General features: G+C 34.7%; 1 protein-coding gene across 4 annotated transcripts in view; it reads right to left on the bottom strand.

The window, feature by feature from the left end:
* Positions 1 to 26,256, bottom strand: part of Erbb4 (erb-b2 receptor tyrosine kinase 4) — a 1,023,136-nt gene that overhangs the window by 469,924 nt on the left and 526,956 nt on the right. For all 4 annotated transcript variants that reach the window (XM_070017823.1, XM_070017826.1, XM_070017822.1 and 1 more), the window contains exon 3: positions 15,088 to 15,274. In XM_070017823.1, coding sequence (XP_069873924.1) covers positions 15,088 to 15,274 — 187 coding nt within the window. The remainder of the gene's footprint in view (positions 1 to 15,087; positions 15,275 to 26,256) is intronic.

The following is a 26,256-nucleotide window of genomic DNA, read 5'->3' as shown; positions in this document are numbered from 1 at the left end:
GTGCTCAGAAAAAAAATGCATAGAGACCACTAGACCGGATAATGCACCAACCTCATTTGAAAAGGAAGAAAATTGAGCATTAAGAAAAGAGTATGAGTCACATTTTGTCTTAGAATATTTCCAGAAAGATAGCAGGTAGGTATTACTTAATAATAAAAGGAAAGAGGGACAAAAAGGAAACATTTCAGAACTAAAAACTTTTGTCCTAGGGATTACATGGTTAGTCTAGGCTATGAGTGGGAGGAACGTGTAAATTTTCTGGGTGCTAATAAGGTGAGATAGTACTAAAATTTGTTTTTATCTCCCAAATACAAACCAATGATGTAGATGGGCAACAACTAACTAATAAGTTAAATTCTTTACATGTTATTATTCTACTGAAAATGGTATACAACAAGAAGCAAATGAATATATATTTTGTTCTAAGTACCATGGTGGGCATTCATTTTTTCATTTGCAGTCTAAGACACTGAGCCATAGCCCTCTAGTGCGGTTTTTTTTACTTTCTTTTTTTGGTTGAAGGGCAAATATTAAATGTCTAATTATCAGTTTTTAAAAGTCAAATTATTCTACTATTTCCTGCTTCCAAGCAAGAAGACAGTAGTGTGGAAGTCCTGTTTTCCTGCTTTACAAATATACCTTCTCATCTAAAACTTATAAGGCTGTATTTGAATTGCCAACATAAATCAATATTCTCAGGCAAATGTATACTTCTGGGTGAACACTTTCTCAATCATTTTATCTGTGAGCTAGTTTCTTATCACTTTGCCATCTCCAAACCATTACTGATTTTTCTATTTATACCAAGCCTTAAACTACTTTTTGATACAAGAGATACTTAACTCTCAGAGATCATTTTCTATGTTTTTTCACAGCAGGCATGCTAATCAGAGAACTATGACTGGCAAAGCTATATACATCAAAATTGTTATAAATACCAAAGTTATACACATGTGGAATTTTAGCTCTGTTTGTTCCTTATGCATTGCTAATTTTATTCATTGTTTTACTGAAGATCTTTTTCCAGTTTATAAATTAGTTAGATTAAGTGGTCACTTGCACTTATAATTAGAAATGCTTTTAGAAAAAAGTCTTTTATTTTAACCACAATTCTAAGTCTATTTTTTATTAATGTTTTTTATTGTGAAAATACTGTACAGAGGGATTACAATTACATGAGCAAGGTAATGAATACATTTCTTATCAAGCATTGTTGCCTCCTCCCTTGTATAAGTCTATTTTTACAAGAGGTATTTAGAAATATGTATTGTTTAAGAGCTTTTATTTCCATTAAATTGAGAATTATATATCATGAGCATTTCTTCTTTAAAAACCTATGATTGTGTGATTACAAAGGATGAGAACTAGACTGTAAATGAAGAAAAAGCTAACACTCTCCAAAATGTAAATTTCAATATTAAAATTGATATGAAAATGGGTCTACAAATGTTTTAAATATTTTCAATGATCAATTTTTAATGATCAACAAATATGATAGAAGCAATCACTGCCTATAATAATACAATGCATACAACAATGGAACAGCTACTTAAATTATGCACTGATGATCTTCTATGAAAACACAAAGGAGCTGGAAACCTACAGTGTGACCTCTGATGTTTTTATTTTATATGAGTGATAATTAGGTTTTCTTAATTTTTAAGAGGCACTTAAGTCAAGACACTAATTCTTGATTCACCCTTTTTTCCCTGAGCACCACAGGCAAGCTTTTGAAGTATGATACAATTTTAATTACAAAGATTTATCATTGTGACATCTAATTTCTAAGTACATGAAATGACAATGGAATGCATAGACTGGGATTTAGCCAGAGTCAGAATGTGAACAAAGATATCGGCAACATAGACTGCTTCCTTCATTTCATTTCCAACTACATTACATAAAACATCTATCTATATGTCTCCCAAGTATGACTTCATTATTATTTCCATCTTCCCTTTACAAAATGCAAGAAACAGTACTCTGAATAAGACTAAAAATTCCACAAAATTTGATCATATCTCATGTATACTCTGAGCCTTGAGGTTACAATTGGGGAGTAGATGAATTTATATTGTACCATGCATATTTATACTAACTTTCTTCCCACTAACAAATGAAACAGAACACCTATTTTCATATTCATATAAGTTGTTGTACAGTTTCTACAAATCTTTTTGTTTTGATTTGATTTTTTGTGTGTGTGTGTGTCGGTCCTGGGGCTTGAACCCTGGGCCTGGGCTCTGTCCCTAAGCTTCTTTTCCTCAAAGTTAGTACTCTAACACTTGAGCCCCTGCACCAATTCTGGCTTTTTCTGAGTACTTTGTTGGAGATAAGAGTCTTACAGACCTTTCCTTCCTGGGCTGGCTTTGAACTGTGATCCTGAGCCGCCTGAGTAGCTAGGATTATAGGTATAAGCCACAAGTGCCCGTCTCTACAAATCTTTTATTCTATTTCTTGTCTATATTATCTTCAATCTAAACATATTTTAGAACAATATATTTGAAAGTGTACTGGACAAAAGACAATTTCAATGTGAAAAAAAAAATAAATTAATGGGAGACAGTATACTCATCATCTTCCCTTATACCTTATCCATAAAATAAAAACAACGCTAAAAATAGATTAGTAAAATTCATAGAACTTACAACTTTCAAGGAACAAAATAGAATTCACTCCAATACAATAATTTATTACTTTGTATTCCTGTGCTAATTAAGGAAAAAATCATGACGTGAGTGCTCTATCTGGTCATTTTAATTCAACCCCTTATTGTAATATTTTAATTCCCATCATTTATAGGAAAATATCTAAATTATAAACTAAAATAGTTTGTTGTATCATAAAGAAAGATTTAATATAATTTATGCAATCTGGTTCTCTTTTAGGATTATTTAATTTTCCATGTAAAATAACCATACTAAGTAAAGATTCACTAAAGTTAAAAGGAAAATGTCATTGGAGAGATGACCCTTGGTCCATATGTATAATTACATATATTCTCAAGTCACCGACACATAACAGGTGATGATAAAAGTTCATTACTGTGTTAACTCCTTTATCTCAGATTTTCTCTAACATGGTTGTAAAAATGTCTGAGCTGGGAAGGTGGCTCAGTGGTAGAGCGCTTGCCTTGCATGCCAGAGGCCCTGGGTTCGATTCCTCAGCACCACATACACAAAAAGAAAAAAGCCGGAAGTGGCGCTGTGGCTCAAGTGGTAGAGCGCTAGCCTTGAGCTGAAGAGCTGAGGGACAGCGCCCAGGCCCAGAGTTCAGGTCCCACGACCGGACCCAAAAAAAAAAAAAAAAATGTCTGGAATTGCTTCACATCTGAACCATATAAATTACTGTGTATTGTATAGTATCTAATGTCTTAAACTTGAGTTCATAGGGTTATTGTAGGGAAGAATGGTGGTAATGTTTGTAAGTCATTTGTACTATGAATAGTTACTAATGATGGATATTACTATCAAAACTAATAATTGGATATACACATGAAAATATTATGTCATAAGCACACTTTGTTTTCTAGCTTTAAAAATCTTATTTTTATTCTACAGTAGATAAGTAAAATTCTCAACATAAAAGTCATGAATTCTGGTTATATGAATAACATAAAAGCTATAAAATTTATCTTGGATTCTTATTAAGACATCAGTGGATATATGGAAGTTTAAAGAATTTAGGGCACCACGAAAGTTAAAGCATATTCTTTATTTTGTCAATAGTTTCTGAGACTATTGTTTAAAATATTGACTTTATTTTACCATAGATGAAAAAATCAAATCTGTTCTTTTAAATATCATGTTTTCTGATAATACTAAAATCACAAAATCAAACCTTTAATTGGTATTTCAGATAAAATGGAATTGAGTAAATTGACTAGTGTTAGAGTAGAAAAAAGTTTGTGAATAGCTATTTTCCTTTATTTTTTATGTAAATACTCTTTAAAATTGTTATGATTTTCATACCATCTGAAACAGTTTGACTTAGCTTATAATAAAATAAGAAGTCATAACATATTATAGTTATAAGATATGAAGTTATAAATATATAGATGTTATAAAATATTATATAGATATATCCCAAAATACTCAGGCAGGAAGAGGAAATTAGGAAAGCTAGAGTAACAACTTGAACTTTGGATTGAACTTCCAGCCGGACTGATAAGGATGATGACCAAATCCTGTAACAGTCCTCCAATCTAGGTAATGTGTACTAATGAGAGAGAAAATTAAAAGAGAAATTCTTAGACTAAGTGGGTCTTTTTTAGCCTCTAGACTTTATTTATTTATTTTTACTAATGAAGAAAATAAAACAACTAGGCCTCAGGGGGAAATAATAATTAAAACTTCCTGTTTAGTAACATTGATAATATCAAAATGTGTTGGGCCACGGAAATTCTCACTTACCTATTCCCTGATATAAACAGGCAAATGGGAGATGCCATTCATCATTTCAGAAATATTGATCAGTTTTATGGCAATCTGTTCCATAGAGTTCCATGACATAGACTTTTATTATTTAGTATTTATTTATTTATTTTATTGGTTGTGGGGCCTGAACTCTGGGCCTGGGAGCTGCCCCTCAGCTCTTCAGCTCAAGGCGAGCGCTCTACCACTTCAGCCACAGCACCACTTCTGGATTTTTCTGCTTATATGGTACTGAGGAATCAAACCCAGGGCCTTGTGCATGGAAGGCAAGCACTCTAGCACTGAGCCACCTTCTCAGCCTGACGTAGACTTTTAAAATTGTACTTTTATCCTAAATGCTTGGAATAATAGTAAGGCTTGTTAAATCTCTATTCTTATGACTGTTTCTATGTTGTATTAATTCTAAAGCACACAGTTTTCATATTACTGGCTTTAATCTTTATTATTTTCACATCTATGTGAGGGTTTTTATATTCATTTTGTTAGTGTGGGTGACAAATAAAAAACAGTGTGCCTTACAATGGATTTTGTCTTAGACTTGATGAAGAGGGACTCTTCGTATTGTCTTATTAAATAAATAATAGTTATGCAAAGAATCCTTCAACATGAGATGAGGAATCCTAAAATAAAATACTTCTTACTAAAATTTTCAAAATACTTTCTCAGTTGTATTGATGATTGTAGTTTAGTAGCACATGTTTCTGTGAAGCCATGTAAAAAGCAGGCTGAGGATATCCTTCCAAGGAAACAGAAGTAAGGCCAGTCAACATAGTCAGTTCCATTTGCTCGGCATAACTTGACAAGAAAAATAAAGACTCCATGCTGGTTCTGATGGTCCATGCCTGTTACCCTGGCTACACAGAAGGTTCAGATCAGGAGAAAGTGGGACAAAAGCTGTTGAGGCTTTCATTTCAACTAATAAATCTGGACATTGTGGAGCATGTTCCTTTTCCTAGCTATGTCCTGAAGTACAAAGGGCAAGATTGTGTTCCAAGCTGGCCTTGGTGAACAGACTCTATCTCAGAAATAACCCAAGCAACAAGATTTAGAGATATGGCATAAGGTATAGAGTTTTTGTGTCAGATGGCAGATTCAAGTGATGTATTTTATTGAAAGAGCAAATTAAAAGTAAAGGGCCAAGTGTCTGCTAGCAAGCAGAGGCCCTGAGTTCAAATCCCAGTGCTACCAAAAGAAAAACAAAGGAAAATTTACCTTTTTAAAGAAAGTCACATTTCTGATCAACTAGCAATTAAAGGCACACTTAGAAACAACCTTTCAGAGTCCTGAACGTATAAACTATGGTTAGGTTCTTTCTCATATACAACCTATTTAGTATCTTACAGTTTGGTGATTGATACCTAACATCCATCCATGGATGATAAAAATGCACTGTTTCTATCATGGGTATTTCACACCAGGTTTTGGTTTTGGTTTTACAAATAGCATGCTTCTCAAATAATAATAATAATAATAATAATATACATTTGTTTCAGGAACTGTACTTCATATTTAATGTAGATTATAATTTAATTCCATAGCCACCTGACAACTGAGGGCCATCATTATATTCATGTAAAGACAAGAAACTGAGGCCTAGAAAGTAGAATCACTCGGTCAGAAAAGGATGTGACTGAAGGAGTCCAGAGGGAGAGTTTGTCCTCTGGTGCTCCATTATTACTCATGTAAATGTTCACCTGCCACACTGGGTTCAGGAAATCACCTTGTCCACTTAGTACTAGCCTGAGGACAAGCTAAAATTCTTGGTATCAGCGAAATGTGGCTATTAAAATAATTAACATTATATAAAAGTTAAAATTAATTTCCACAATCACACTAGCTTCATGTCAAGTAGTCATCTTTGATTATTAAGTCCTTTACTATGCAAGACAAAGTGAATATGCTGTTTAGAAATTTCTATTAGAAGATACCACAGAGCATAAAGCAGAATAAAATGGGGGCTGCTAAGCAATGATGATAAACATCATAATAATTGGGGAAGATAGTTTCCCTGTGCTTTCACATGGCAGCTGAAGGGTAAATATTTGCTAGAAATAAAATATTTACTGAGAGAAAACAGCTACATACAGATAATTTAGAATAGTTCCTGTCTCAGCAAAATATCTTGAATATACAAATAGATCAGAACAAAGCTAATAAATATTTGAATTAACAACAACTTTCCAAAAGAATCTTGAACTTTAACTATTAAAATTGAGCAAACTAATAAGTGTTTGTAATTGATGGGCAACAGTTTAATAACCTTCATTTTTGTTAAGGAAAACTGGAATAGTACCACTGGTACAATGAGTTCACAGATCTCTGTATTGAAATAAGATCCATCATTTGCAATATTATGGCTGTTTTAGTGAGTGCTCTTGACAAATTACCATTTACAATGCACTTAAATATTACATAAATACCAATACAAAAATCATTTAAAATATAACCCTCAGGTCTTTTATTTAAGGCTGGGTTGTTTATAATCAAATTCCTATTCTACTCACTATGATTTTTGCCTGGAGGAATTGTCTGAACCATTGTTTAGGAATGGCATAACACAAAGAAATGGCAAATAATTCTACCTTTTCCCATATGATACACCATTTTAGCCACAGTCCTTGTTGGGTCATTGTCAAAGGGTTGTGTGTGAACTATAAAAAGATATTAAAAGTAGAGGCAAAGTTTACAATTCTATAACAATATGTGTTTATTTTAATCTGCCTCTGAAGAAAACAATGAAAGAACAAGTAGATGCATGTCTGAGTTCTGATTGGCTGGAGGTTTGGAGGTCTTCCACACCTGGGCTGTTTCTTGTAACTAAACAGGATGATGCAGTTGTGTTTTTATTTTTTCTATTAAAACAAAGTTAGGTCAAATCTATTACACAATCTTCATTCCCTCTAAAATTCCCCCTACACTAAACACTTGGGTTACCTGTAAATATTATTCATACTGCTCACAGTCTTGTGCTCACAAATCAGAATATGCAATAGTACAGTGATTGCTTCTCAGCACTGTTATTCTGCCCTTGATGATTGGGAAAGGTACAAAGACATTGTCAGTTCTTTACAGTTTAGTGTCATGTAGCCAGAAAAGGATAATCGCTTGGGGTGAGAATGGAGAGGGAGTATTCTCATATATTACTGCTTTGCTTCTGCTGAAATTACAAAACTATATTAGTGTTAACTGAAATATTTTTCATACTGCACATTGGGCCCTGATGAGCAAAAGGTGAACTGACCTTTATTTCTCCAAATACATTAAGCAAACAAATATGTTTCCTCAACAGATGAATATTAATGAGGGAATGCATCACCTTACAAGTGTTCTTTCCTTAGAATAGCTATGCTTCTTCTCTAAAAGAAGCAGACATTCAGATCCTACTGTATCTTGGGCACAAGAAAGACCAGATGTTTAGGACCCCAAGTAATGAATTGTAAAGACTAGCACAATGGTAGATTTTTCTCTATAAAGTTTGTCTGAAGGTTTTGTAGGGATATAGGCTATTGAATAGAGATTCATTGGAATCCCTGAAAGGTGTAAGAAACCTGTTTCATGGCCGGTATAGTTAGTTTATCTCACTAGTCATGATGGAAAACAAGCTAGCCAAAGGAGAAAAGATTATATGTCACACTGCCAGCCCAACCCAACTCTGATTCCTCCACAGAAATTCTCTAATTTAATTCATAATACAGGCAAGAAGAACAATTTTTATTTCTTCTTCATTCATCCTTAAATTCACCCATCAGTTCTCTGAAGTGAAGTATAAATCTCAGGGGGAAAAAAGTTACTGAAATGGCCATTGTAATTCTTTGATCCCACAATTATAATATTTCACCTTTCAAGTACATGTTTCAGTGTTGTCTACAAACATAAATATAGTATGTTGATAGAACAAACAATGTTCTTAAGAACTGATTAAATATCGTTCCTAGAAATTGTGGACTTAACCTAAAAATTGAATCATTCATAACAAATTGTCACTCTCTTCATTGACTTTTGTCCAAGTCATATTGTATGCTCTCTAAAGTAATTTTATTTTATTTTTTGTGCCCATCCTGGGGGTTGAACTCAGGGACTGTGTGCTAGTCCTGAGCTTTTTTAGCTCAAGACTGATGCTCTGCCACTTGAGCCAGAGCTCCATGTCTGGCATTTTAGTGGTTAATTGGAGGTAAGGGTCTCAAAGACTTTCATGCCCATTCTGGGTTTGAACCATGATCCTAAATCCTCAGCTTCCTCTATAGTTAGGGTTACAGGTGTGAGCCACCAGCACCTGGCTCTCCAATTTAATTTTGATCTAATCATTCTCTAAACAACCTATTCTTAAGCTTAGGAAATTCTTGGAAAATTTTCCTTCCAAATATTATAATGTGCTGAATAGTCCTTTCAATGTCCTGTAAATATTAGCAGTACCTTTGTCAACATTCTGTTTCACAATGTTCCCTGTACTAGCCTGATTGAACTTACTTAAACATTACTAAGACCTTTCGCAGAGCATTGAAGAATGCTTAGCCACTTTCGTGTCAGAAAAAGAACTCAGAATGAATACATCTCTTGTCTAGGTCAAAACAATGTCAAGGCCAATGAAGGGTGAAACATGATGATGGAGATTTGAAATGAAGGGCCGGGGCAACATGTGCTTGGCAGAGACACTGAAAGATAGGAGAGAAATGCTGTGAGTTAGCAGAGGCAGCATTCTTAGCGAGAGTAGACACAGACAAGCCTCAGGCTTCCCACTGATCTTATACATGAAGTAGTTTCAAAGCAGTATCAGAAGACACACTGAAAACTGGAGCATCTTTTTGTCTAAGCAAGTCACATCCAAACCCCCAATGAAGCAACTGGAATCTATTTGAATATGCAGTAGCAGACACAATGGTTTTGCCAGTGCCTTGACACAAAGAAAAGCCACAAACAAAACAGAAGCAAGCAAATGAAAGCTTGGGTTCTCTACCCATCTTCTGTGTAAAAGGTGTCTTGGCTGACAGTTGCCTGCTTTATTTCTTAAATGTGTGTAACAACACTGACACAGAGTTCTGTTTACAATTTTCAAGATAAGAAACCCGAGTCTCAGAGATACTCAGACTGTAAAAGATAGGTCAGGCATTTACTCTTGAGATTTTTTTTTTCTGATTCTGTGTTGATGCTCTTTGACATATACACAGTCAGACATAGGTGGCCTGTGCATTTCAATATTTGGTAATTTATGTGCTCACTATTAAAGAATGTAAGAAATTTGAAGATTTTAAATACTAAGTGGTAATACATTGTTCTGTAGTGCTATTTTTTTTAACTTTTATTGTTATTATAAAGGTGATGTACAGAGGGGTTAGGGTTATATAAGTCAGGTAAAGAGTACATTTCTTTTTGACAGTGTGGACTTTCCCCTCCCTCTCTCCCAGTTTTCCCTCCTGTCCCCACCCACACATTGTATAGTTCATTTTCAACATAGTGTCTAGTGAGTACAACTGCTGCATTTGTTCACCCTTGATTTTAAATTTAAAAATTATGCAGATTTGAAGTCCAGAGTAATTCGTGTGTCCTGCCTTTCAAATTTGCTATCATGCAGACGTTATTTCTCTTATTCTAAGCATTGAGTTTTTCTTTTTAGTCTGCTAGAATCTGATACATTTTTTTCTCTATCAATTACCTTGATGGCTCCCCAAACAACTCCAATACTTTCTTTCTTTAAAATATTTATCTGCTCTCACTTAAACAATGATAATCCAATACACACTTAATCAAAAATGTATAATATCCATAAAACACTAAGTACAGGCAAAACACAAGAATGAATTGGTCAGAAAATACAAAAGTGTATTCTTTTGGAAGATACCAATTAACCTAAATTTCATGTATTTAATAGAGATAGTCTCATAATTATGAAGTAAAAGTAAAACCATTTAGTGATATTTGGTAAAAAAATAAATATAACTATACTGCCTTAACTTTGTGCCCAGGATATTGTACCTAACTATTATAATAAGATGTGAGCTATACAAAACTGTTATTATGTGAAAATTCCTTTATATCTAAATTATTAAAGGTAGATGAAATAACATGTACTACATTAACAGATAAAGTGAGTTTATAAATTTAAGAAAAGACAAACCCAGTCACTTTTATGTCGGGTATATATATATATATATATATATATATATATATATATATATATATATATATATATATATATATATATATATATATATATATATATATATATAATAGCAAAAATCAAACAAAAAAACACTTCCTTTTAGAGTTTGGTCAATTACAGCTATAGAAATGCATCAGCCTTTGCTCTTCAGGATGCAAAGTAGAATTCTGTTTTGTTTTGATTGTGCATGTGTGTGTGTGTGTGTGTGTGTGTGTGTGTGTGTGTGTGTGTGTGTGTGTGTGTGTGTGTGTGTGTGTGTGTGTGTGTGATGTCCTGAGTGACTACACCTTCACTTTTTGTTCTAGGCTGGCAGTAGCATTTGAGCCACAGATCTACTTACAGGTTTTGTTGTTGTTGTTGTTGTTGTTGTTTTGGGGATTGGTTAACTGGAGAAACAATTCTCATAGATTTTTCCTGCTGGGGCTAGCTTTAAACCTTGATCCACAAATTTCAGTTCTCTGAGTAGCAAGGATCAAAGGCATGAGCCACTAAGGAGTTTCTTGATTAGAATTTTCAATAAGAATGTGGAGTCAACAAGGAATTGACTTAGCCCTAAAAGGTATTTGGTACTTGCATTGGAAGGACACACTAGTGAAAGTATGTCCTTCCCATGGATAGGAAAGAAATCTGGTCTTGGCTTGTTAACAGGATGAGGGTAAGGGATTGTTTGCAAAGACTGTGTGTCCTTTTCTTATTGCTACAATGATCTAAGTAAGAGAGGCAAAAAAGTCTTCAGCCCATCTTTTCATGAGAGTATCAAGCCAAGTGGTAAAAATAGTTGCCAGGAAAATGAATTTATTAAAAGAATTATTAAATTATTAACTAGTTTCTCTATTCAACCATTAACCACTTGTATATCACACTCTTCCTCATGTTTACTGAGTGTTTTACCCCGATAACAGAGGTTTCAGGAAACAAGTGTACTTTTTTAAAGGCATTCCATTCTAATGTCAATATATCCAGAAATATTTCAGGAGAAATGTAAATTATAAACATACACACAAAGGCTTGAAATCTTATCCTCAAATTCTTTGTTATATTCTACATGCTTTTCACCCCCTATTTGGCTTCTTGCAATTAAAAAAAAAATTACAGAAGAAGAAAATTGACCCTGAATAACTATTGTCCTTGAAATAATTTATCATTATGCAAAGTTAGTGCTGGTCAAAATGGTGACACCAATGCTTATTAGAACATCTTTCTTCTCTCTGAACCACTATATATAAAAACAAACCACTCATTTCTCTCTGTATTTTTCATTTCACATTTTTATTAGCATGTGTTAGTTGTACAGGGGATTTTATTTTATTTATGCATGCATAAAATGCATCCTAGTTAAATTCACCCCTCTGTTACTATTTCTTCTCTCCTCCTCTTCAAACAAGTTTCAATGGGTCTCATTGTTCTATTTTCATGCATGTATACACCCTAACCAAGGTTCTATTTCCTGTATTCAATCAAAAACATATCTGTTCCTGTCTCATTTCTTCCTATCTCTCTATAAGATGATAAATGAGTGAGAATTACTTGTGTTTTAAGAATGTGGGAAGAGGTTAACTAGATATTGTGCTACTACTTCTTGGTAACAAATCTTTAATTAATCAGAATAGCGCTTCCATGATCTTAGTAATCGGATCACTCTAGGAATACTTAAACACATATTGCTGGGCACATCTCCAGTTTTCTTAGTAGGCCTCAGGTGAGGCCTAGTATTTGCAGTTCTATTATGTTTCAAGATAATGTTGATGTTGCTGGTCTGTTTTAACAGTTGAGTGAAGAATTTAATACACTTTGGTAAGTTAGTACAAGGAGATATTTGACTAATAAGCAAGTTTTTTTTTTTTGTTTTCCTTTCCTGAGACTATAGTCAGGGGAAGCCCCAAGAGCCTACAATTTAATATAGCATAGAAATTATTTTTAAATTATTAGCCCACTTCATGTAACACGTAAACAACATAAAACAAATTACCTTTTAAAAACACAAAAGCAGTCTTACCTGAAGCACACTGCAATGCTTGGTTGCTGTTTTAACCAGGTTATTGTGCATATTTACTTCTTAAAGACAAACCTATCAAGTAAACTTTATCCCCAATTTTTCTTTATTTGTACAATTAAATGTCTTCTGTCCTTCATCACACATTCTTGCACACAAACACAATTGCATGTACTGTAAAACTCCAATTCTGAATTATAATATCAATCATATTACCAAATGAATATCAATCAATAATTCCAGATCTTGAGCTTATAATTCTAGATCTCCTGCTTATAATTTTCTACTACCTAATATTAGAATAAAATACCTGAAAATGGCCAAATTGTTCGGAAGTTTCACCATTTATTTTATTGTATTGTTATTTAATTCAGATCCATAATTAATATTAATAATAACTTTCAATCAAGTATAGATTTTTTTCTAAGCAGTCACTCTTTTTGAATGCAGGATCTGAGTGCTATTACAGCTTTTTCACTCAAGGCTTGATTTCTACCACCTGAGCCACAGCTCCACTTCTGGCTTTTTCTGGTGAAGATAAGTGCCTTATAAACTCTCTTGGCTTCAAACAATAATCCTCAGACAGCTAGAATTACATTCATGAACCACTATCTAGCATTCAACTCATAGTCATTAATTATCCATCTCTACAACCTCGCCAGGAAATATTATAAGGTATAATATTTTGAAATAAGAGTGTCATCTTTTGGTGTGACAACATTTAAACTATCATAATACTAAATGGAGAGAACTCATTCAATAACTGAGGCATATTTGAAGATGGCAAATGTTGAATACTTCAGTTAAATTTATATTGATATAGATTAAATGTGGAAATAGAAGAATTCTAAAGACTACTTTTGTGAATGGAAAAGTTCTTCCAATAGTATCTCATATAGAATAATCATAAAACTCAAGTATTATAAACACTTTGAAAAGAAATGCATTCCTTTTTAATATAATCAGAGGAAAATCATAGAAAACACACAATGCTTCCTATAAAACTTGTAATTGTAACTGAATCATTTTATTTTTAGATTTCTAATCTCAGTCATTCAGCTGTTTTCTACCCATTTCATTTCCAAAATTCTTTCTCCTATCATTACCAACTTATAAGTAGCAATTTAGTCAAAACTCCAATCTTTAATACAAAAACTGTCAGACAAAATGAAAAGTAAAAATGTTGATGAACAAATCTAGATATTCTGAAACAATTTCCATTTCCATTTTCATCAATTCTATAGTAATCATGTTCTAAATAAAATAATCAATAATCCTTTTTTCATCAAAAGTATCCTTGCTTCACATGTACTATGAAACAATTATAAATTGTAAAGTGTATTATTTATATCCCCTATGAATGTGAAAAAAGTCTCAATAATCTGACAATGTTAATCCTATCTCTTACTTATTATTTTTTTTTTTTTTGGTCGTGGGACCTGAACTCTGGGCCTGGGTGCTGCCCCTCAGCACTTCAGCTCAAAGTTAGAGCTCTACCACTTGAGCCACAGCAGCACTTCCGGCTCTTTTTGCTTATGTGGTGCTGAAGAATTGAGCCCAAGGCCTCATGCATGCAAAGCAAGCACTCTACCACTGAGCCACCTTCTCAGCCCCTCTTACTTAATATTTTAAGAATATGCCTCAAAAATTTTTAACTTTTCAGTGTCTGGAAACATTAAATGGAATCAAGTGCCAAGAAAATTACTTCATATTTGCAGCAAAATATACAAATCATATTAATTTAGTTTGAATTAATAAATACATTCTAGTGTTAGGTACAAATTAATAATTAGCACATTTTGACTATAGGTAAAGATATAAAAAATCATGATTGGAAACTTGACAACAAACCTTACACTAGCAAGTATTTAACCAGAGCCTTTATGAACCAAGCCTGACATGAACTGAAAAGATACCAATTCCTACACAGTATTCTGTGAGATGACGATGATGATTCTGAGTCACTAACATCATATATCTACAGTCTCAGGAAGAAAAGGTCACTCTGATGATCTTGAAGCAGTCTGAGATTTACTCCTGGAATCCAATGAACTATTAAATAAGAAGAATGAAAACTGAATACATCAGCTATGTTTTCCAAAACTATGGTGATTATGTGAAATACTAGAGGTTAATCTCAGCAGATAGAATGGCTTTAGTATTACTAAGCTCTCATGGAAGGGAGAGCCGTGCTGGTATTGCAGAGATTTGATGATGTGCTCCACTGTTCACTTGAGACCACCAAACAGCCTTCTTAAACCTGCTTCCTATCTCAGTTTTCAGTCACTGAGCAGCTCCTTTTAGTGTGCTTCTGTTCAGCCGAGATATAGTACTCTGCAATCTTTCAAGCTGCACTTACAAAAATCTTTAAATAAAAGTAAAGGCATCACAGAAGCATCATTTCTCACAAAATCAGTAAATATCACAGCAGCCACAAATACACATGTGTGTATTAAAGTTTACTGATAATGAAAATATATTGCAATTTTGGATACTTTCCTTACCTGTGAGATTCTTTAATCCAAGTTCTTGCAGTCCAAAGTTCCCATCTTTTCTGTAGTTTAGGAAGATAGCTAAGGCATATCGATCTTCATAAAGTTTGGTCCCACGGATAATTCGTAAATTCTCCAGAGGTAGGTAACGAAATTGGTTAAGAGCGACCAATACATAGCCTGTGACTTCTCGGATAGACTGAAAAGACACAAACAATTAGGTAAAATTAATGGGTCACTTTATGAGACATCCTACTGTAACTTACAACTTTTAAGTTGATACACTAATTTCTAAGCCATATTCTCAATCTATACCATATTCATATGTATATTGGGCTTGATAATGCATGGTTATAAATGGTTGGAATCTAATTGACGTATAAGTTGCATTTTTTAAAGCCATAAAATTGGCTTATAATAAAAATTATTACATTTTTACTGTTTCAGGATATTTTATGAGAATAAAATCAACTTTTAAATCTACAGGCTAGCAATGGGAAACATAATGGTAAGCAAATTTGGTCTCAAATCTTGCTTTTATATTTAGCTTTGTGAATGTGAATAAGTTGTTGAACCTGACCCTTGGTCTTTTCATCTTTTAAAAAGGGGATAGCAAAATTTCTATCATAAAGCCATTGAAAAAATTGGAAGGTTTCTGGCAAATACTCATCATTTAGTAGATATCATTACAAGTATTATTTTTGTAACAACCAGATAAATGAACTGTCTGGGAACAGTTGAAAACAAGCAAAATAATAATTTCATTACCTCAGAAGTGTTGCTCTAAGCTTCTGTCATTTAATATTTAATATACTTATATATTTTCTCTGCAATTTGAAATTTATTTCTAAAATTTAGGAATGGCTCCTTATACATTAGTGTGTGTATCTTATAGCCATTTGTAGAGAATGGCACTGAATAAATTCAGCAATAGCTGTTGAGAAGAGTGGAACTGAAAAACAAAAAGCAATGCTTAAGGTCTTCTTAGATATTGTTTTCTATAGAGAATGATTTTATGAAGTTAGTGCTAATAACAAAGCAAACAAAGCATGGTTTGACCAGTACATTCCTGATTTTTGCCCAAGGATCATAGGAGTCAATAGAAACCATCCCAAAGTCCCAGGAAAAAGGAAATCCTTGACTATGGTTCTGCCTCAGTAACAATTTAGTGCCAGACACTCTATAAATTTTATCAAGTAAGTAGTCATCTAACTACTTACCTCCCTTCCTTCACATGCAATAACCTTGTGCTTGGTGACATTAATTTCCATTGCAAATGCAATTGTTCTTCTCAAAGAGTGAATACCACAGAGGATTGCTAAAGCCTGAAAGACTATAGAACTCTTCTGAACCAGGAGGCAATTTCTTATGTTTATAGTATTTAATAATAATGAAAATAAAGAGATGGAAATAGCCAGGCACTGTTGGCTCATGCCTGTTATCCTAGCTACACAAGAAACTGAGACTTGAAGCCAGCTTGGGCAAGAAAGTCGATGAGATTCTTATCTCCAATAAACTGCTCCAATAAAAATGCTAGAAGTAGGACTGTGAATCAAGTCGTAGAGCACTTGGACAAGAGGCTCAAGGACAGTGCCCAGGTGTGGAGCACATGGGCAGCAAAGATGGCGCTGGGAAGGGGTTGAGTGGGCAGAGCCTAATTTACTGAAGAGCACATGGCCAGCCAAGATGGCTCTGGGAGAGGGTAGAGTGGGCAGGCCCCAATTGATCTTCTGATCAGTACCTAACCAGCCCGTGAAGGCTCAGGTGAATGATAGGGTGTGACCTTGACAGTGATTGGTTCCTCTTCCTCCCTTACCATACCACCCACCCTCTTTGTCTTTAAAAAGGGGCTGCTCTCTGTTAATAAACGAGTTTTTCTACCTGCTGGATTTGGCTCCCCGCTGTGTCTGATTGTCTCCTGGGCTGAGGGAGGCTAGGGAACGGCGGGCGAGCGCCGCACTTACCTTTCCTCGGACCCCGTCCGTCTTTTGTGGGACGGACGAAGACCCAACACCCAGGCCCTAAGTTCAACCCAGAACCAGAAAAATTAAGAAAAGAAAAGAAAAAGAAAAAGAAAAGAAGAGAAGAGAAAAGAAAAAAGAAGAAAAGAAAAGAGATATTGAAAAAAATAAAGCTCCTACCATTCCATTTCATACTGGGGTTAAGCCTGGATAACAAAAATGAAACTTTTTTCTAAGTGAAAAGAAATTTAATAATCACTACAGGATTATCATATTTTTAGGGAAAAAACATGAAATCCACAAGTATAAACTTCCTGGGATACAATCTGTATCATTTACAGTTTAGGAGGGGGTGGTACTGGTTCATTGTGTTATTCTGTTGACCATACCAGAAAAGTCTGTCTTTATTACTTTTATTTTGATTTCATTTCCTATCTCCTGTAAATAAGTATTGATCATAATAGTTTTTTTAATATGATATATTTCCTTTGTCATTTTGTGAGTTGGTTTTCTCTTAACTAGTCCTTTTCGTAAATGACAATACCTCCCTAAATGTTTCTTTATCTATTTTAATATTCAAGTGACTCCAGCAACCTGTGAATATTTAATCAATGTTTAAGAACAATTTAATGCAGAAAATAGCAATTATATATCCTTGGTTAACTGTAAAACTGTCTCTTTTTTCCCTACTAATATTATATATAAAAATGCATACTTGTTATTTTTCCTTAGTATCTGCTACTTATTTATTTTTGTGCAAACCATGACAGTAAGTCAAAATAGTTCTGGATTATTAATTCCAGTGTATTATGTACTCATGCCCAATTAGATGCTATCTACAACTAAAAACAACATATTACATCCATCAGTACATCACAAAGAAGACAGTGATTAGTTTGGGCAGTAGATTCAATGTTAAACAAATTCGAAGTATTACAGAGAAGAATAGAGAACACTGGAGTGAGACACAGGGAAGGAGAATTAGGAAAATCTTTTCCTTGTGATGACTACAGAATTTATGTGTTCTCTGACGGTGACTAATGTCATAGCAAATGGTAGACTCTATATCAGTATGATTTTCCATTAACTTTCCCTAGGCAATTAATTTCTGTCCCTCCCCTTCTATCATGTCTGGGAATATCGAAAGCAGAGCACATGCTTAACTGTGACATACTATCAAGGAGTTTACCAGAAAAAAATTTAATAAGCATATAACAAATACCGTATGTTTCTGCTGCTTGTTATGATTCTGCGCTTCACTTTCGAATTCTACTTTTCAGTTTTTCACGTTTAAAACTCTGATGCTTATCCCAGCCTGGCACATATGGGCTCAAAGTCTGATCTAATTAGATTTAGAAAAAGAGTAATGTGAAATGTCATGTGCCCGACTGCAGTAGAGTTCATGTTTATTATACATGGTGTGGAATAACACTGAAGAGACAGAAATCCCAGTCATGCCTGAAAACCTGCTAACTCTCAGCCACCACCAGCCTTGTTCTCAGTTTCCAGTGCTGGCACAGTTCCCCGAATCTAGGAGCCATTCATTCACCCCTGGCCACTTAGCCAGCTCTCCATCTATGCCTTCTTAGCAGTGAACACCTTCTGTCCCATTGAAGAGAGGAGCACTTAAATCCCCTCTTCAGAAGTCACTGTCTTCTTTTGTCCTATACATTTTCCTGAGCAGTGTAGAGAGTTCTTAAAAGATCCTCTTCAAGTCAGTGTTTCCAACTGGTCTTTTATCTGTTGACCTTATCTAGACTGTAACTCTGGATCATAGACTTCCTATACTACAGATTGGTTTAATCAAATGAAATGAAATTTTGCATAAACCTACTTTCTTACATCAATTTCCTATGAAATAAACTGCAAACTAGCTTAGAATGCAAACAAACTGCAGATAAAATCTTGTAAAATATAGCTGAGTCTCTGTCACCATCAACAGTTGTATTTGGTCAACCATGGGATGCCAAAAAGTCAGTCTATATATACAGGCAAAACTCTTGCCATTAAAGGTAAATAACTCATATACCATATCTAAATAAAGCAAACAGTGTTAAACCAATCAAGCTACTTCTCTGTGTTATTTCTGGTATATAAATACTTCCAAAATATTTTGCTGGACAGAACTACCTGAATTTGTACTGGATCAAGAGCTACCTAATTCATGAATTAGCTTTTTTGGATATTTTGGGGGCTTGTGAGGGGGGAGTATAAAATCTCTGGAAAATTTAAGTTGTACATTTTTTTTTCTTTTCTTTTCTTTTGTATTATGGTACTGTTGCTTGAACTCTGGGCCTGGGTGATATCCCTGAGCTCTTTTGCTCAAGGCTAGCACTCTGTCACTTTAGCCACAGGGCCACTTCCACCTTTGTGTAAGTAGTTTATTGGAACTAAGAGTCCTACTGATTTTCCTGCCAGTGCTGGCTGATCCTCAGATTTCAGCCTTCTAAGTAGCTTAGATTACAAGCATGAACCATTAGTGCCAGGTGTTTAAAAATATTTTGATTAATTATACAAATGAAATTTTGACCTGCTCTATAAACATTTGTATAATCATACACATATCTCCATTTTGTATTGCTCTTCAAAATTTCACACCATTAACAACTCCATATTTCATTTAATATTTAAATGTGAATCAATGTTTCTCTTTGTCTTAGTAGAAGACTTTTATTGCAGGGCACTGCTGGCTCACGTCTGTAATCCTAGCTACTCAGGAGGCTGAGATCTAAGGATCAAGGTTGAAAGCCAGCCTAGTAGAAAAGCCACTAAGACTCTTATCTCCATCCAATAAACCACTCAGAAAACCGGAAGTGGTGCTCTGGCTCAAGTGGTAGTGCATTAGCCTTGAGCTGAAGAGCTCAGGGGCAGATCCCAGGCCCAGAGTTCAAGCCCCACACTGACCAAAACAACAACAACAACAAAAAATAACCCACAAAAAACACAAAACTTTTATTTTAAATCCAAACTTCAAATTTACATTTTAATAATTATTGATAATTTAAAAAATATAATACATGTATATTTTCCTAGCAGATATACACATTAAGCTCTACTAACCCCAATAATCAATTTTAATCTGAAATTAAATATACTACTCAAATGCAAAAGTAGTATGAATATGTGGAAAGCACACTTCAACTTAGAGTAAATTAAATGAAAGTATATTATGGAAAAAAAAACCAAATGTTGTGTAGAAAAACAACTAAAGTTATTTTCTCTATGTAAAAATTTGGAGGTTTCATACAAAAATCAAAGCACCATAATTACCACTAATGTAATGTTGTGAAGATTGCTACTTTCTTCATAGAGAAACAAACTCTTCAGCACAATGCAGCTCAATTACTAAATTTTTGCTGTGATCCCGTCAGATAGAACTTCTGACTTTTGTCTCTATTATTTACTGTGAGATAAGACCAATCCAGCAAAGAATTTAAAACTACAAAAGATGACTGAGTCCATCATATTGCTATTATTATAACTATGCAAATATTTCCTAATAATTTGTGGACTATGGATACTAAAATTGATATAAAGTTTGATTAAACAATTGATACTTGATAGTTCATAAAGGTGTAGTCTAAGAGTTTCTATTCACACATTGAAGTACTAACATCTAGTGCCTGAGAACATGGGCATATTTACAGATAAGGTCCTTAAAAAGATGATTAGGTTAAACTGAGGACATTCAAGAGAGAACTAACCACATGCGACTCATGTCTTAAAAAGATGAGGAAATAAGAACAAGGATATGCACAGAGCATGTAAAGGCAAAAGATGGTGAACTAGGAGCTGAAGAGAAAGCATCACAGATCAACTGCCTCATATTTCTGGGCTCCAGAACAGTGAGAAAACAAAGACTTGTTGTTTTAGCTACCTACTCTGTGCTACTTTGCTCTGACAACCCAGAGTAATGCACTACCCAAATCTCTATCCCAAAATTTAGCAGTTACACCAGGTAAATTATGCAAATATTCTGTTGCTCTTTCAGCATCTCTCACACATGGATACAAAAAAAAATCTGGGATTATTTTGGGAAATGAATTCTATATATCATTGTTGTAGCATGGATCTGAAATGTCTATCCTGAAACTCATGTTCCCTTTGAGAGGTGGTAGGATCAAGAAAGACCTCATCCTCTACCTACAAAGGAATCACTTAATGGACTGTTAAAAGGTGATGGAAGTTTCAGGAGATAGGCTCTTTGGAGGAAGGAGGTCACTGAGAACATGCCTTTGAAGGAAGCCAAAAGCCACTTATTTTTCCATTTCTGTTTCCTGGCTGCCATGAGGGAGAAACTCCATTCCCAGCTCTGATGTCCCACCTTACCATAAGTGAATTGACAAGAAGAAGCAGCCATCAACCAAGCATGCTGAAACCCATGCACCTTCAGTCAATTGTTCCTCCTTCTAGGTTTTATCTTAAATATTTTGTCACAGGAAAAAAAAAAGCAGTGTAGCACAGTTGCTTAACAAAACACTTGCATCATAACAAGTTCCACGGCTCTGCCGTCCTTTGCTTTCCTCAATCCAGAATCTTTTTCTTTCCCAATGTGTTCTCTCTATTGCATAGCATGTACAGAAACACATTTTCTTATTTCTAAAGGAGTAACTTATGAGTCACCGAAGTTTAGACAAGAAAACTGCTTGACACTACCTCAGTATACAATAGAGAGTGACAGTTTCATGTCTGAGGTTCCCAACTCAAATTTTAAAAGAGGAAAATAGGCTTTCCTGAAATGATGCTTGACAACAGCGGCCTTTGTTGTAAAGCATATGGGAAATGGCCATAGAGGATTGGACAGTTAGAGGTGACTGTTTCGAGGACTAGTCTGTTGTTATTTTTAAATGAAAGGGGTGAGCAATTTCAGAAACAGGATAGTCAAAGTATCAGGCCTGGATTTGACAAGATGCCAAGATACATTTTAATATCTGTCTAAATATTTGACCATAAAAATACAGAACAAAAAGAACTAATTTGTTTAAAAACAAATATATTTTTCAGTAATCCCAAATGAGAACAAGGTTCTAATATTACTTGTGATGCACTTAACATTCAAAACAAACACAGAGAACAGGTATGCTGTGCATATTAGTGGGAACAATAAAGATTATAGATAGAAGTCAAAGCCAGGGACTTGTGGTTTAGTTATTCAAATGTTTAAGTATCTTTAAGCAAATAAGCTCTAAGTAGCTATTTACTGTTCCTAATAATGAAATTAACTTTCATTTATCTTATTTTTCTCAGTGCATGAGTATTTTTATATTTCATACAACCTAATCATCACATTACATATAATTTTTATTTTCTAGCTTAAGAAACTAAGTTATGTCAAACTTCTCCATAAATAAGCTGACAAAAAGTGAAAGTGGGGTGCCGGTGGCTGTAATCCTAGCTACTCAGGAGGCTGAGCTCTGAGGCTCACAGTTCAAAGCCAGCCCGGGCAGGAAAGTCCATGAGATTCTTATCTCCAATAAGCCTCTAGAAAACCAGAAGTGGTGCTGTGGCTCAAGCTGGAGAGCGCTTGCCTTGAGCTGAAGAGCTGAGGGACAGCACTCAGGCCCAGAGTTCAAGCCACGGACCAAACAACAGACCAAAAAATAAAAAAGTGAATAAGGAAATATTTTTAAAAGAAAGCTAGCCCTTATCATGATCTATTTCTGAACTCAAATTCCCAAATTCTTTCTAAATACAGTAACATTTACTCCTTGATTTACAAAAAAATATCAAAAATTTGCAATTTAAAAATAATACTTTTGCAGGGAAAAGTGGCTCACCCCTTTAATTTCATCTACTCAGGAGACTGATATCTGAGGATTATGGTTCAATACCATCCCAGGCAGGAAAATCTGTGAGAATCTTATCTCCAATTAACCACTAAAATTTTGGAAGTAGTGCTATGGTAGTAGAACACTAGTTTTGAGCACAAAAGTACAGGGAGAGTTGTCCACGCCTGAGTTGAAACACACACACACACACACACACACACACACACACACACACACACACACACACACACACGAGTTTTGAAAAGTTTGCTTATAACAAAAATATTATCTAAACCATATTATATCTCAAAAGTAATATCACACTTCTGCAATATCTGCTAACATTTCAAGAAGATTTTAAAAGTCTGACAATCCATATTCTCTTTGGGTTAAAAATGTAGGAATCTTTTCAAACAGATATTACTTCAATTGAAATTCTGACCAAACAATCTTGACATCTAAAGATTAAATACTATACTCCTACCAGGTCTACTAGAAAAACACATAGAAAATGCAAGTACTTTGTACCACTGGTTTCTATTTGCATGTTATGTCATATTACTTAGCTAAATCTGATGTTTCTCAATAAAAATTAATTTAAGGAGTTATTTTTGTTTAATTTGGAAAATAATATGTAAAAGGCATTAACATACAGTAGATATTTGATAACTATGCAGTTTGACTTGTCCTTAAATATCCTTTAAGATTTGTTTTCAGCCTCACTTATCCCTTTTTTTTCCTTTTTTATAAAATTTTATTTTATTGTAAAGATGCTGTACAGAGGGGTTACAGTTATTACATGAGTAAGGCAATGAGCACATTACCTGTCGATCCTTGATACCCCTTCCCTTGTTGTTGTCCCATTATCCCTTTCCTCCCCCACCTCCCCCACTCCTCCCCACCCCCACCATACCCCCTCCAAGTTGTAAAGTTCAGTTCCAATATACTGTCCTGTGGGTCTCATTGTTGCAATGGGTCATTGTGTGTCCATCTTGTTTCACTGTTTTGTTTATTCCCCTTCCCCTCCCCAGATTAGACAAATATATATTCAAGATCAGGGTACCAAAATCAAGTACAGTGATAATAGGGGATATACCATAGGAGGAATAACCATAGAGAGGAACCCCTCAAATACATTTAAAACAGTAACAACAAAGACAGACCTCATGTGTCCATATCTTGGGGTTCATATTACTTAGCATCATCTTATATGGACATATGTTCATAGCATTTGAGCTTTTCAGATCATCTGATAAGATTATCATATATATGTATATATATATATATATATATATATATATATATACATATAATTGCAAATAGGGGAAATCATGGGACCTAAATTTCTTTGGGACTAGTTTACTTCACTTAATATGATTTTTTCCAAGTCTTTCCATTTCCTAACAAATGGGGTGGTGTCGTTTTTTCTGATGGAAGCATAGAATTCATATATACATATATATATATATATATACATATATATATATAGAGAGAGAGAGGGGCACATTTTCTTGATCTATTCATCTACTGAGAAGCATCTGGGTTGGTTCCATAGCTTAGTTATGGTAAATAATGCTGTGATAACATAGTTGTGCTGGTAGCTTTAGTTTGTGATCATTTGTGTAAATGCCGAGGAGTGGGTCACTTATCCCTTTATCCAATGATTTATTCCACAAATTTGTATTTTCTACCTATTATCTTTTATGTATTTATTTTTTGTCAGTCGTGGGGCTTGAACTCTGGGCTTGGGCACTGTCTCTGTCCTTTTCAGCTCAAGGCAAGTGCTTTACAGCTTGAGCCACAGCCCTACTTCTGGTTTTCTAGAGGTTTATTGGAGATAAGAGTCTCCCAGACTTTCCTGCCCTGGCTGGCTTTGAACTGTAATCCTCAGATCTCAGCCTCCTGAGTAGCTAGGAGTACAGGCATGAGCTACTAGTACTTGGCTGTTTTTTTTTACCTATTATCTTAAAAACATTGTTAAAGTTATAAGGGACAGACCCTCAGGAGGAAATGTAATGGTAATGATTTCTTTCAATATTTAGTGGAAAGTTGACATTAAGGAAAAGGAGGGCTCAACCAAGACAGATTTATAAGTAATTAAAAGCTACTACCTATCTTTGCGTTTGATTTTAAAGTTCCTTGTATCAAACATCTATTCACATACAGCTAACTTGTTGTAGCTATCCCACATTCTGTCACACATTTCTTAGCAGTTTTCTTTTGATGCCATTTCCTACTGAAAGATGCATTGATACATTTTGTGTATATGTGTGTGTGTGCATGTGTATATGTGTGTGTGTGTGCATGTGTATATGAAGCAATCACAAGTAATTTGTCAAATATTTCCCTCAAATGTTTCCTTTAACTACGATTTTATAATGAAATAACCATTGTATTTTCTTTGTTGTTGGTTGCGGGGCTTGAACTCAGGGCCTGGAAGCTGTATGGTCAAGGCTCTCTCACATGAGCCACAGCACCAGCACTTCTGGTTTTGGAGTGGCTAATTGGAGATAGGAGTCTCACAAGGACTTTTATGCCCAAACTGGCTTTGAACTGCAATCCTCAGATCTCAGCCTCCTGAGTAACTATTATTACAGGTGTGATCCACCAGCATCCAGCTTCATTATATTTTCCTTTTTTTTATTAAGAATATACATACAGAAGAGTTGCAATTACATGGGCAAGATAATGAGTACATTTCTTATCAAGCATTGTTGCCTCCTCCTATGTTTCCCCTTCCCATCCCTTCCCATCCTCCCCTCGCTACCCCCCATATCCCCCCTCTCCCCCAGCCAAAGTTGTAAAGTCCATTTTTTGACATAATGACTTGTATATCTCATTGTTGCAATGGGTCCACCTGTCTCCCTACTTAAATGATTTGTTTTTTTCCCTTCTCCTGCATAAATTATACCAACATCAAATACAGTGAAAGCAGGGTTATATCGTGGGGGAGGGAAATCCAAAGCAACAAAGAAATAATCTTATAAATGAGTTAGAAACTATCACATGAAAGAAAAAAACATTTGAATACATATCTTAGGGCTCATTTCCCTAACATCAACTTATGTGACCTTTTCTGCTTGACTCAGACATATACTAGTTATTGCAAAGAAGGGAAACCATGGGACCTATGTTTCTTTGGGCCTGGCTTACTTCACTTAATATAATTTTTTCCAAGTCTTTCCATTTCCTAACAAATGGGGCAATGTCATTCTTTCTGATGGAGGCATAGAATACCATTGTGCATATATACCACATTTTCTTGATCCATTCATCTACTGAGGGGCATCTGGATTGGTTCCATATCTTAGTGATGGTAAATAATGCTGCAATAAATATAGTTGTGCTGTAGCTTTAGTGTGGTCTTGTTTGTGATTATTTGGGTAAATGCCCAAAAGTGGGATTGCTGGGTCATAGGGAATTTCTATGTGGAGTCTTTTGAGGAATCTCCA

Source organism: Dipodomys merriami, unplaced genomic scaffold, assembly GCF_024711535.1.
Source record: "Dipodomys merriami isolate MVZ:Mamm:240054 unplaced genomic scaffold, mDipMer1.0.p SCAF_1, whole genome shotgun sequence".
Lineage (NCBI taxonomy): Eukaryota > Metazoa > Chordata > Mammalia > Rodentia > Heteromyidae > Dipodomys > Dipodomys merriami.
Note: the sequence above shows the minus strand (reverse complement) of the source record. Positions and strands in the feature narration are given on the sequence as shown.